This window comes from Neltuma alba, unplaced genomic scaffold (assembly GCF_004799145.2).
Source record: "Neltuma alba isolate B1F8T4 unplaced genomic scaffold, ASM479914v2 tig00012410_pilon, whole genome shotgun sequence".
Taxonomy (NCBI): Eukaryota; Viridiplantae; Streptophyta; class Magnoliopsida; order Fabales; family Fabaceae; genus Neltuma; species Neltuma alba.
Window position 1 is genome coordinate 110,286 of NW_021636902.1, and position 13,564 is coordinate 123,849.

The window sequence follows — 13,564 nt, forward strand, 5'->3', positions numbered from 1 at the left end:
TCAGTTTGGACTGCTCTTTCTGTAGCGTCTGCGTCCCATGGCTTCACTTTCAATGGCAAGCTTCCACGAAAAATGATGGAACTTACATCCATAAATATATATATTTTGATTAGGGACATTTATAACCATAAGTAAATACTAAAACAAATCCTGTAGGATTGGAACCAATTTGGGTGATCATCCAATTTCCTGCTGATTGTCAGTAGATTTAATTTCTTTTTATTTTTATTTTTTAAAAACAATTATTTTAATGAGTGTAGAGTCTAAAATAAGGATAATATTTTAATTTTTTTAAAAAAATAATTAATTAAAAATATTAAATTTGGACCGTCTAAAAAATATGAGCAGTTCATCTTACAGGGTGTTTGGATGGAAACTAAACCATGATTTTAAAAGTGTTTTTACAGTATACGAGATAAATATATAGAATAGTTTGTCTCGTTTTGCGGAAAAGTACTTCTCTTGGGTGCTTCCAAACACCCTCTTAGATGAACACCCAAACCAAATCCGAACTGCTTACACTTCCTTTCAAAGAAGGATTTTCGTAGCGTGTTTTTGCATCCCTTGTCTCCTTTTGCGTTTCGTTTATTAAAATTTTGAACCAAACAAACCCTTTGGTTTCCCCTTAAACCTCATCTTTATTTCCACCTCGCTTTCTTTCTCTCTTTTTATAACTCTATCCCTCGTGTTTTAGTTTTTTGAATGAACTGTCTAATGATGAAGTTATTCCAGAACTATACGAATACCCATCAACGGACATTGTTTCCTTTTTAGTTTAATGATCAAAATACTTAATTAAGGACCCTACGGCTTCAAATTTACAAGGTTACCATATAATATAATATGCTAAAACCTCTCTCCTCCTTCTCGTTCTTCTTCTCTTAATTTCCTCGTCAGTTCGTGATATACACTTCATGTCGCTTTTATTCAACAAACTCCAGCCAGGAAAGGTGATCAAAGTTTCAATATCAATGGGGCCCTTTCAAATGGGTGATTGCTTTGATTAATTATTCCTTCTTTGCCGTATACTATATTGCAACATATATATATATATATATTCCCTAGACCCAGTAAGCAAGCTACCTTGTATCCTTCTGGCTTGTTTCTCACGAAGTTTGACTATCTTTTTTAACCAATAATTTTGTAAGGACAGAAAGAGCAGAAGGATTGTTTGGTAGATTCATATATAACATCTGTCTGTGGCCATCATACTTGCACTGAGATTGATTTGGGTTTATCTTCTTTGGATCTGAAAGCAATATTTGAGTGGTTAATGGAAGGCCAACATGTTTCTTCACAGAGATCTGTGCATGAACATGCATGATATATCTACTTACTAAATATACATATGTAAGAATTTATGAACTGTTTCTTCGATAGCCTTCCTGAATCTTACAATTGACGCATACGAGATCTGGAGGAGAGAGAAGAGCTACAGCTAGGTCAATAACTACTCACATAATATATACCGAAATAATCCTCAGAATTAAATTAAAAATTAAAGGAACCTTACAAACAGACTTTCTTCGAAGCATAGCAGGTGATACAATACGTGTGTGTGTGTGTATGCATTCATTTCTGAGAGTACTTTTTTGCCAGTGCAGCTAATACGACAAAAGATTGACTATGAATAGCAACGAGGAAGGAAGAAGATATGTTATTTAATTATGACTCCATTAAAAATATATGTTAGCTTCCAACTTTGTTTGACCCTCAATATACAAGCTTGTTTTGCATTTTCTGAAATTTAAAGGAACATCGTCAATTAATTTCTAGCAGGCCTTTTGGTTCTCCTAGGTCGTCGTTGGAATCAGTTTGAGGCGTTTCTTTCTGCTGTGTCCGTCCCAGATCTTCAGTTCCAGTACGTAAAGTGGTAAGTTTTTATATATGAACGCTTCCGTTAATTCAAGATTGCTATATCTATTATATTATGTATATGCGTGTGATCTTTCGGGTTAGGGTCTGGCGTGCAAGTTCATTTGATTAAATTTAGCTGGAGCCAATAATTTCACTCTAATATAAGAAATATCACATATTTTTCTTAAAATACCATAATCATCTTTTTTAATATCCTTTCTCCCTCTTCTACTTGTTTATAATTGAGGGAGTATCCATAGGATGATTTAAGAAAAATTGATAAATATGAGAAATAGGTGTTATATTTAAGACCAAAATTAACTTAATAATTAGGTTTTATATTAAGGACCGGAAGAGCATATAGTTTTTTGTTTTTTGTTTCACTATATTGTTGGATATCATGCGATATGGGTTTCATGCATGATATGGGAAAATTTATTTGGTGGATATTGAGAAAATAAATCTATGGAAAACAAGGCTGATGAGCATAGGGGTGAAGCTAAGGCCAGATTCTTTATGAGTGATGCGGAAGCATATAATTCAAGTTTCTCCTTATGAAGAAAAGTTTACTTTACGGTCCCATTTGCTATGAAACATTAAGAATGAAAGAGGAGGATTGACATTGAGATTGAGAAAATTTATTAAAAAAATGATTAGTATGAGAAATTACTTGTTACTTAGGATTTGACAAACCCGCGTAGTTAGGATTAGGAAATACCAACTTCCTTCCATGGTATTAGTATTCCTCAATCTTACCTACATAAATTTATCTAATTTTAAGTAACAAGCAAATAGGCAATATGTCATAAGTCCCATATAAGAAAATTTTACATGTGTTGTAATCTCTCATACTAAATACTCCCTCCGTTCCTTATTATAAGAGACATTTGATACTTATGACATGTTCCTATATGTAAGAGACATTTAAAAGTTGTCTCTACTTTTTTATGTTGATTTCTTATTTTATCCATATTTATTATCTCCAACTCACACTCTCTCTCCCTCCCACTTTTCTTTCTTTTAATAATTTAATTGTTCTCTCTCATGCTCTCTCTCCTTATTAATAAGGGCATTTTTGAGAAAAAAATTATACTTTTTACACATTAATTGTTCTTAACTAATTTTAACTATTTTTTTGATCAACGTACTTCGGTTATTTGTTTCTTATAATAAGGAACGGAGGGAGTACTTTTTTAACGAGTGTACTTGAAAATAAATTTCAGGGTGTTGGATGTATCGAATGTACCTTAACCCTTTTATTATATATCTTTTCTCTAAGTTTGCAGAAAAAATAACAAACCATAAAAAACATTCGGATTTTTTTAAAAAAAATAAATTTTAACTTTTTTTGTTTTTCATAACATATAATTGAAAACATATTTTCAAGCATTTTTTTAACCAAAAGGTATTTTGAAAATATAAAACCAAACAAACTCTAAATGATTTTGTAAATATGTATTAGAAGTTTTGTCTCTCATATTTTTCATGATGACCTTTGATTTTTTTTTTTTAATAAAAGGTATGCATACAACCAGAAAATCAATTTTTCCATAGAGAGAGAATTTGGTGAATAAAGTAACCGTTAGTCTATAATAACTTTAATCCACAGTGAAGCAAATCCTAATAAATTGCTTGAAACCTCAGAATTGATTTTGCGCTTTTTTTTTCTGGGGTGGGGGATGGGCTTGGCTTAATAGTGAATAGAGCAGGGTGACAAGCATAAGTGAGCTCAGGCTAAAGCAAAATGGAGTTTCTAGTGGCAGTCGGGACAGGAATTGTGTCAAAACTTGGGGAGATGTTAATGGATCCCGTCACATCGCAATTCAAACATCTGATTCACTATGAGAAAAATATCAATAAAATGAAGAATGAACTCAACAATTTGAAAGACAGGAAGGGTGCGATTGAAGGAATGGTGGACGCAGACAGAAGGAATGGACGTCACGTTGCTCCAAATGTTGAACACTGGCTCTACCAAGTGGACAACGTTGTAGAAAATGAATTACATAAAGTGTACGATGATGAGTTAGTCAACAAGAACAAGAAATGCCTCAACGGGTTGTGTCCAAATTTGGTGTTTCGTTATTCACTGAGCAAGAAAGCAGGAAAAATGGTGCAAGATCTTGTTTCCCTGAAGGAGCAAAAATTTGAGTTCATATCCTACCCCGCACCTTTGCCAACACTAGGATCCACTTTCACAGAAGGAATTAAGAGCTTTGCCTCAAGAGACTCAATTATGACCGAGGTTGTAGAGAAATTGAAGGGTGATGAGCTCCACAAGGTAAGCCTCTGTGGTATGGGTGGTGTCGGGAAAACCACATTGGTGAAAGAGCTTATCAAAATTTTAGAAGCAGATAAGGTGTTTGATGAAATTTCAATGGCTATCGTGTCCCAAGTTCCTGACTATAGAAAGATTCAAGGTCAAATTGGTGACACCTTAGGCTTGAAACTTGATAAGGAAACTTTGCAAGGAAGGGCAAGTCAACTACTTGAGAGGCTTAACAAGATCAATAAGGTCCTCGTAGTGCTGGATGATGTATGGACAGAGCTGGATTTCGAGTTGATAGGGCTTCCTTCAAATGGGCATTGTCACAAGGGCTGCAAAGTTTTATTCACATCAAGAAATGAAGATGTGTGCCATAGGATGAGAAGTCAGAGGAACTTCACTATCCCCGTTCTTTCTAAAGAAGAAGCATGGGATCTCTTCAGAGATACAGTAGGCGGTCATGTTGTGGACAAAGCTGAGATCCATAACATAGCAAAAGAGGTTGCAAATGAATGTAGGGGCTTGCCAATTGCTATTGTCACAATAGCAAAAGCACTAGGGAACAAAGAGAAGCATGTATGGGAGGATGCACTTGATCAGCTGAGAAAGTCTTCACTAACTTCCTTCTCAGAGATGCAAGAATATTCTATATATTCATGTATTGAATTAAGCTATAACTTTCTAGCCAATGAAGAAGCTAAATTTCTCCTTTTGCTTTGTTGCTTATTCCCAGAAGACTTTGACATTCCCATTGAAGTTTTACTCAGATATGGAGTCGGCTTAGGTTTGTTCAAGGATCTGGGTGCTTTGTGTAAAGCAAGGAATCGAGTGCATACCTTGGTTGATACTCTAAAGAAGCGGTTTTTGTTGCTGGACAGCAATGAGGAAGAGTGTGTGAAAATGCATGATGTCGTTCGTGATACTGTCATAACAATTGGATCCAGAGAAGAGCATGGATTTGCAGTGAAATATGATGCTGGACAGGTAGGGTCAAAGGAGTTCACATGGCATCATAGTGCAATCTCACTTGTGTTTGATGAGATTAAGACGCATCCTAAGAGTTTGCAGTGTCCAAATCTTAGACTCTTACAAATTTTTTTAAAGAGAAGAGAGCCCATTTCAGAAAATTTCTTCCATAACATGAGCAACCTAATGGTTTTAGGCATAAGCAATCTGTGCATTCCATTAATGTTATCTCCATTCCGATCACTCAACAACCTGTGCACCTTACGGTTGGAAGATTGTCAGGTTGGAGACATATCGGTAATATGTAAGGAGCTAAGGAAACTGGAAGTGTTGAGCTTTGCCCACTCAAATATCAAAGAATTGCCAGCAGAAATAGGCAAACTAAGCCTTCTAAGACTGTTGGATTTGACAGAATGCAATGAACTTGAACAGATGTCTTCTGGGGTCCTAGCTAGCTTATCTAACTTAGAAGAACTTTATCTTAGAGTCAGGAATTTCCATTTGGAGGAAAAGAATTCCATTCTTGCAGAGCTCAAATCTCTTTCTCATCAGCTAAAAGTTCTTGAGATTTCACTAACAGGAATTCATATTTTTCCTAAAGATTTGGAGTTCAAAAACTTGGTTAAGTTCTGGATCTATGTGAGAGACCCAACTACTCTTTCCCATGGCTTTGTTCGTCGGGGTTATCTATACCCTAACATCCTTAAAGTAAACAGTGTGTACCATAAGGACATTAAAGAGAATGTGGCAATTCAACAGTTGCTTAAGAAATCTGAAATTCTCAACCTTGTGAATGTAAAACAATTAGAAAACGTGCTCTATGAGTTGGATGAAGAAGGTTTTCCGCACTTGAAAAATCTCAGCATTGAATTCTGCAATGATCTGAAGTATTTAACAGATGAAACTGTCTATGCTTCAAGTTGTGTCTTCCCACTGGTTCAGTCATTGTCTCTGCACAATTTGGACAATTTAAGAGAGATATGCCATGCCAAGAGTTTCACCTCTACTTGCCAATGCTTTGGCAGCTTGAGTGATTTGAGAGTAGAATTCTGCAACAAGTTGAAGTATGTCTTTTCACCATTTCAGGGGTCAAGTGTTGGGATGCTTCAACGCTTGCATGTGACTGAATGCTATGTGATTGAATGTATTGTCTGCAGAGAAATCCATGACGAGAATTCAGTGATCATGTTCACAAATTTACTGGAACTGAAGCTTCAAGAACTCCCAAGACTGGTTGGGTTCACTATGCCGGATCATAAGAATGAGCTTCACGTATTAAAGGCCCAGGTATGCTTCTTATTAATTACCACTTTCTTGCATATCTTCCACATATGGTATTTCACATCTCGTATGTGCAAGCCACTTGGAATGGTGCATCAAACGAATTCATCATTGGCTTTGCAGAAATGTGTTGTGTTGACTACTTTTGTCTTTACTAAATGATTACAAATACCAACTAATATATAGATACAAGATCTTTACTTTTGTAAGGAGGGGAAGCCACAAATTTTGAATCAGATTAACAGGTAGCTTGGATACCTGGCAATAGAATCTAGAAAAAACACTAGATAGCGGATGATAATATTTTTTTTTTAAAAAAAATCAAATGTCTCATATCATTTTGTTGTTTTAAACTTCAAGAAGGTCTAAATCTTGTCTTGTAGCAATAATTTTATCATAAAAATCAAGAACCTGGAATCAAGAATCATGAAATTTAAGAGATTTTTTATTTAATTTAGGATTATCTTTTTAATATTATGGTGTATTAATTTGGTCGATATTATTTATATTTGTGATTCTTAAAAAAATACAATGATTTAAATGGGCTTAACCCACCTAACTTATGAATTGGCTCATTTAACTAGAGTTAAATATTTGATTTGTTTCATCTTATTCCACAAAGTTTCTAAGTGAAGTCACAATCCATCTCATAAAATTGGCGAATTAAATGGGCTAGCTGATGGATTTGTACAGGTTCAAGAAAAACAGAAGCTTGATGACGGCCCACATCTGCCAGGGTCCCATTCGACATTAGGAGATGATGGATCTGTTCAGATTGGTGGTGCACTATTTGAATCCATGTGGACGCCCCTTTTCCCAAAATTGGAGAAAATCTTATTACTTGAGTGCTCTTTGTTAGATACAGTCTTTGACTTGAAACAGTTAGAAATCAAAGGCCAGCCAGTTCCTATGTTATTTTCTCAACTCAAAGAAATAGAGATATCTTGGCTTAGCAAGCTAAGACATATTTGGAGAAACGTTCCAAGTTATATTCAGGGCTTTCAAAACTTGAGATCACTCAAAGTCAAGAAATGTGATGCTTTAAGAAGTATCTTTATTCCAACCATTGCCAGAACACTCACAGAGCTTCAGAAGCTGGTGATACACAGTTGCCAGTTGATGGAGAAAATTGTTGGAGATGATGATGGAGGGGAACCAGAGAAAGTGGAAACTCTATTGTTTGCCAAGTTAGATTCTTTGACACTCAAGGACCTCCCAAACCTTGTGAGAATTTGCCCAGATTTTTATGAGCTAACCTGGCCATCTCTGAGATATTTATGCATCGAAGGGTGTCCCCAGCTGAAGACATCTTCAATGCCAATTCAAAACCTGGCAAAGCAAGAGAATCTCAACAACTTTTCAGATTCTACTCTCCAGGATGTTGGTTTCAGCACTCCCAGGTTTCTCCCTTGTTGCCTTGGATGCACTCCATCAAATATTGAGATTTCCAACTCAATGGCCAGATCAAATTTCCAAAGATCAGGAAAGATCAGCAACCAGGTATCAACTAATTAATCAAATGTGTAGATATGTCTTTCTGTTCCTGTACTTATCAATTAAGTCTGCAGCTATTCGTTCAAAGCCAGATTGTTATCTCATAACCTTCTAAAGAAGTCTGACGGTTTATTTGCCATATTTATCTCTCTGACAAATTCTCTATACAATACTGATTAAAGGAGGAACTGAGACATGAAATATATAAATCTATAGAGACACTCTTTTTTCCCACTTTCTTACATTAGTCTCTCATTTGCCCTTACCGAATTCTCTTCAGGCTAGTTTGACCAGAGACCATATCTCTTCTGATGTCAAAGAAATATATGCTAGAGAAGAAATGAGGTCCTACATGCCAAATCTGGAACAACTTCAAGTCAAAGGCTGGGATTCATTAGATGTCATATTCCAGCTTGAACAAAACCAGCATCCCAATGCTAGTGCAAACTGTATAGTAAAACTGGTGCCCATGTTGACAAGTCCAGTGGAAATCACCGGCTTCAACAACCTCACGCTGCTAAGTTTAGAAGCTTGTCAGAATTTAAGATATCTGTTCTCTCATTCCATAGCAAGGCTTCTTGTGAAATTGCAAGATGTGAAGGTATCAAACTGTAGGATGGTGGAGCAACTGGTCAAAAGCGAAGATGGCTCAGTTGTATCTTCTTCTGCAAACTCTCTTGAAGTTTTTGAGAATGCATTACCAAATCATGCAACATCCCTCTCCAAAGATTCATTTGTCTTAGAGTTTCCATCCCTGAAGAGAATCACCGTTATTAACTGCAGCGTGCTAGAAGTTATCATCAAGAATGGAGAGTGGACAACAGACCTGACTTCATTTGATCATGTTCAGTCTCTTACTTTAAGCCATCTGCCAAATCTTGTGAGCTTCTGCAACCAACCTCATATTCGTGAGCAATGGAAATACAGAGGCAACGGCCGTCATCAACAAGATTTGGCAGATCAGGTAGCAAATGGCTAAAAGTTCATTTATTTCTTGTTTCTTTCACAGTATACTTTTATTTTGAGTAGTTAAATATACATTTATTCATAAAAAATTTTATATAGGTGATTGGTCCCATAAGCATATGGGATCATAGCAGCAAATTAGCTGGAGTATTTAGGTGTTGAACCCACAGGGAGGTTGAGTTTTACCAATCCAATTAAATTTAGTTATAACACAGAATAATTAAATGAAAATAAAAATTTGTAGAAACTAAACAAGAAAAGAAATAAACGTTGATCCAATCGATGGGGATTGAATTTCATCTAATGGGATGACAAAACTTGTTTTTTCCCCCCTTTTTGATCGAGATGGGATGACTAAACTTCACTCTTTAAGTCTTTGCAATTATCGTGATTGTTGTTCTTAGAATCTCCTAATCTAGCAAATAAAATTTTTAAATAGGGACTTTTCGGTGGATTTGTTTTTTGTTTCTTCCATTCTTTCTTTTCCTTTTCTGATTTTCTTCTTTCCTTCTTTTCTTTATTTGATAATTTTGCCTGCAAAATAAAAATTGAAAATAAGTAAATTTTGCAGCAAAAGTTACTTTTTATCCTGCAATTGAGTGTGTACAGAGGAAAATATATAAAATTAATTAAATAGGTATAAAATATTTATAAATTTAATGAAATATAATTCAAAATATATTCCTATTTAACTGTTCGATTGCACCAATATATATCTTATAAAATAGAAGTTATTTATCAAATCCGGAACTATATTAAAATAAAAACTAGTATTTTGCAGTGATTTGCCGTGATAGCGGGAATGTTTAGATTGCTAACTATTACAGTCAACAAATAATTCAAAAGTTATTTTAACGTAAAGTAAATATGATAGTTAATTTCTGTTTTGTCGTAGTTGAATGAAAGATGAAATATTACAACAAAATCTTCGTTTTGTAGGTTGCTTATGATGAACAGAGAATTATAAGGAATGCTTCTTCTATAGACTGCTTTTGGTTTTCACATCTAACATACCTAGGGATAAAGGAATGCAAAAAAATTAGCTGTTTGTTCTCTACATCATCATCAGCAAGTCTTGTGCAGCTGCAAGAGCTAGAGATATGTGCTTGTGAGAACATAAAGGAAATAGTATCAAAAGGAGAAATTCATGCAAATGTTTTCAGGATTGTGTTCCCTAGATTGCAGCGTCTGAAATTTGAACGCCTGTCCAAACTTGAAGCCTTCTGCCATGGTTCCTATGACTTGGATTTCCCATTACTACAGGAAGTGTGTTTTCGAAATTGCCATAGGATGGAGGTATTCTCAAATGGATTTCCAAACACTCCAAAGCTAAAAGGCATTACCATGAAAGTTGGACACCTTACCAGAGTCATATGGATGGGAGATCTGAACACCACTGCTCAACTTTCCAAAGGAATTGTAAGCCTAGTTCTTTGCCTCCCTTCTCATCTATGAAATTTGTATTTTTTTATACTTTTTTCCACCATCTAATTAAAATTCTAAAGGAAGCAACAGGAGAACAATTCTTATGGGGCTATGGCTACTCAGAGATTTGTTCAAGCCAAAAGCGATAACTTAAGCACTAGAAAGCTATACATCCTTAAGTATAACATTACAAGATTCAATTGCTTTAATTGCTTAAATTTTATTCTTGAATTGGTACATTCATAATAGCTCATGTCCCCACAAGAATTTCTTCCAGAAATCTTCAATTTTCTTCAATTATCATTTTTATTGAGATAAATAAATAAAAAATCATTTTTGTTGACACATGTGGATGTGGGTTTTGCAGTTAGCTTTTCAAACATCAGAGACACTTGGGTGGCTCAAGCAGGAACAAGGCATGCTAAGCTACTTTATGAAAGAAACAGAGATGACTGTTGAAAGCTTTCAAAATTTACTGACTCTAGTCCCATCCAAAGTGATACACTTGTTTCAGAATCTGAAGAACCTCACAGTAAAAGACTGTGGTTCATTGATTGAAGTGTTTGAATCAGAAGGAGTAGGCAAAAAGAAGAGGCATCGCATGATAACCTATGAGCTAGAAGTCATGAACTTGCATTTTCTACCTAAGTTGATTCACATATGGAAAAATCATGAAGATATTTTGGACTTCCAGAAGCTGAGAATATTGAAGGTTGAATACTGTGGCAATTTGAAGGGTATACTGTCACCTTCTATGGCCAAAAGTCTTGTCCAACTACAACACCTTCGTGTATATGGTTGTCAAATGATGGAGGAGATAGTAATGAAGGAAGCTGAAGAATCTGGAGGAGCAAATAAAGGTGAGATATTGTTTCCGTTGCTGAACAAGCTGGAGCTTCGTCACCTTCTTAATCTCAAATGTTTTTGCTCTGAAAGTGTAGACTTTGAACTTCCCTTCTGCGAAGAAATGATAATTGAGAAATGCCCAAAGATGACGACCTTTTCCTATGGAAATGTAAACATACCAAAGCTTTCTAATATATACAAAGGATCCTATGAGTATGTAGACATCATGGGAGACCTTAATATCACAATCTCGTGCAGGAGATTTGAAGGTAAGCATGTGTATGATTTCTCCAACTCTTTAATTCCAAATTCCAAGTTCCAGCTTCCATGGAATTTCTTATTTCTCTTTGATACTTGATTTGCATGGACATCTCCTAAATTTTGTTGCAATTTCTTGGAGACCTATTTTAAAAATATCCACTTTATTTCATGAGTCATCCTTGAATTTTGATAAAATTACCGGATATTTATTCTCTTTTGAAACCAGATACAAACCCCTCCAGAAAGTTTTAAAAAAATCATACAAGCCTTTGAATTGTATAGAAATTATACAGACCTCAATTCTTTTTAATTTTTTTAAATATTTATCTGTATATACTTTGAAAATGAATGAAATTGTGTGATTTCAACAAAATTTAGGGAAAGTTCATATAAATTGCTCTTTATTCCGAGGGAAAAATATATGAATATATCTATTTCTAGTAAAATTTATGTGGGGTTTGCATTAGTTTTGACAATAGTGGAGTATAATTCACACTATTTTTATAAACAACATATAACTATCCTGCTTATAAACTTCTGCGGGGAAAAAGTAACTATACAATGCAGCATATTCTGCTTTATGAAGTATAACGATTATTTTTGTTTTATCGTTCAATAAAATGTGATGCTTTTTACTCCATGTGCATTTGCAAAGGGAATAATACTAGTTTTAATAAGACTCACGGGAAACGTGTACAATTTACACTATTTTTATAATCAAGATACAACTATTCTGTTCATAAACTTTTACAGGGAAAAAGTAACCTTAGCAATCCATGAGTAAGGAAAAACATTAGAGAATGCTTCTTTAAATTGAAGAATCCTAGGTTTTCTCATCAACATGACAACATCTTTCCATTTCAGGCAGCATTTCAAAGATCAAATACAATCAATTGGATTGAGCAAGATGAAATCCTACTAGGCTACATAACAAGAGTAGCAGAACTGGTTGTTGAAGGTTGCGAGAAGCTGTTGAACTGTGTTCCGTCCAACATACTACATAGACTGCAACATTTGAAACAGCTCAAGGTCCGAGAATGTTGTTCACTGGTGGAGATATTTGAATCAGAAGGAGTTGAAGCAACTGAAGATAAAGAGCATGCTAATGCTATGACATCGTATGAATATAATCTGCAAGAAATGCATTTGTGCTCTCTACCCAAACTAAGGCACATATGGAAAAACCATGGTGAAGTAGTCTTAGGTTTTCATAATCTTAGAAAGCTAAACATCGGGTGTTGTGATGGTTTAAGAAGAGTGTTCCCTCCTTCCATCGCCAGGACCCTTGTGCAACTGCAAGAGCTATCGGTTTATGAATGTGAGATGATAGAGGAGATAGTCACAACAGAGAGGGGAGGAGAGTCCAACAAGGCCAAGAAGATTGTATTCCCAGAACTGAAGTGGCTGACCCTTTTTCGTCTTCCCAACCTTAAAATGTTTCTGCTCGAGTAATTACCAGTTTGAGATGCCGTCTTGCCAGGAAATAACTATTAAGGATTGCTCAAAAATGGAGAGTTGTTGTTATGAAACCATGAGCGCTCTGTGAAAATTGATCATTCTGAGACCCAAGAGGAACTTCATTGATGAGGTACGTAACGCACTCGCCGAGTATTCAAGAATTTGGAAGCTCTATGGTCACCTTTTGACCAAAGCATTATAAAGGTAGTTTTGTTTGGAAAGTCGTAAAAATTCCATTCCAATTAAGTGTGGCTGTTACATACATACATATATCATGGAGAATAAGGTTGTGAATTACACAAATTGCTTTCATGATGCTCTTTATACGGACTTCTTCATGAACTTTTTAGAAGTGCTAGTAAAGGGGAAAAGGATTAAAAAAAAAAAAAAAGGCAAAAGCTTATAACTTGGGCGTTATCTTGTTGATGTCGAGCCATTCATGTCTTAGTGGAAGTTATGGTTTTCTTGCTGTTCAGCTGTTGTTAGTTTCAAATATTATGTGGTTGCAAAATTTTCTGGCTTTTAGAGATGTAAACTTAGCTAAAATTGACTCATCGTTTTTCTACCACATTATGCCACTGAAGTAACAAATAGTTATTGTATGACATTTTTCTTTTTCTTGGCAATTCCTTGATCTTTGCTTCTTCAGTTTCAGTGTAATTTTAGGTGTCATAACTTCCTAATTTATTGGTTATCAAATGGGTGACTAGCTGGGTCATTGAATGTCAATATTCTCCGATTGGG

At 35.2% G+C, this 13,564-nt stretch overlaps 2 protein-coding genes across 3 annotated transcripts; both read left to right on the forward strand.

Annotated features, from left to right (window-relative positions):
- Positions 1 to 3,601: 3,601 nt before the first annotated feature.
- Positions 3,602 to 8,843, forward strand: LOC114726905 (probable disease resistance protein At4g27220). Its single transcript, XM_028913626.1, has 3 exons — positions 3,602 to 6,376; positions 7,064 to 7,870; positions 8,145 to 8,843. The coding sequence occupies exons 1-3, from the start codon at positions 3,602 to 3,604 to the stop codon at positions 8,841 to 8,843; spliced, it is 4,281 nt and encodes a 1,426-aa protein (XP_028769459.1).
- A 1,356-nt stretch (positions 8,844 to 10,199) lies between these two features.
- On the forward strand, positions 10,200 to 12,757 carry LOC114726923 (uncharacterized). Of its 2 annotated transcripts, none has more exons than XM_028913639.1 (3): positions 10,200 to 10,249; positions 10,623 to 11,370; positions 12,227 to 12,757. In XM_028913639.1, exons 1-3 carry the CDS (start codon positions 10,208 to 10,210, stop codon positions 12,262 to 12,264), a joined length of 828 nt encoding a protein of 275 aa, XP_028769472.1. In that variant the 5' UTR covers positions 10,200 to 10,207; the 3' UTR covers positions 12,265 to 12,757. The 2 variants fall into 2 exon arrangements, with proteins under 2 accessions (XP_028769472.1, XP_028769473.1); XM_028913640.1 differs by having other exon boundaries at positions 10,623 to 11,115.
- The last annotated feature ends 807 nt before the right edge of the window (positions 12,758 to 13,564 follow it).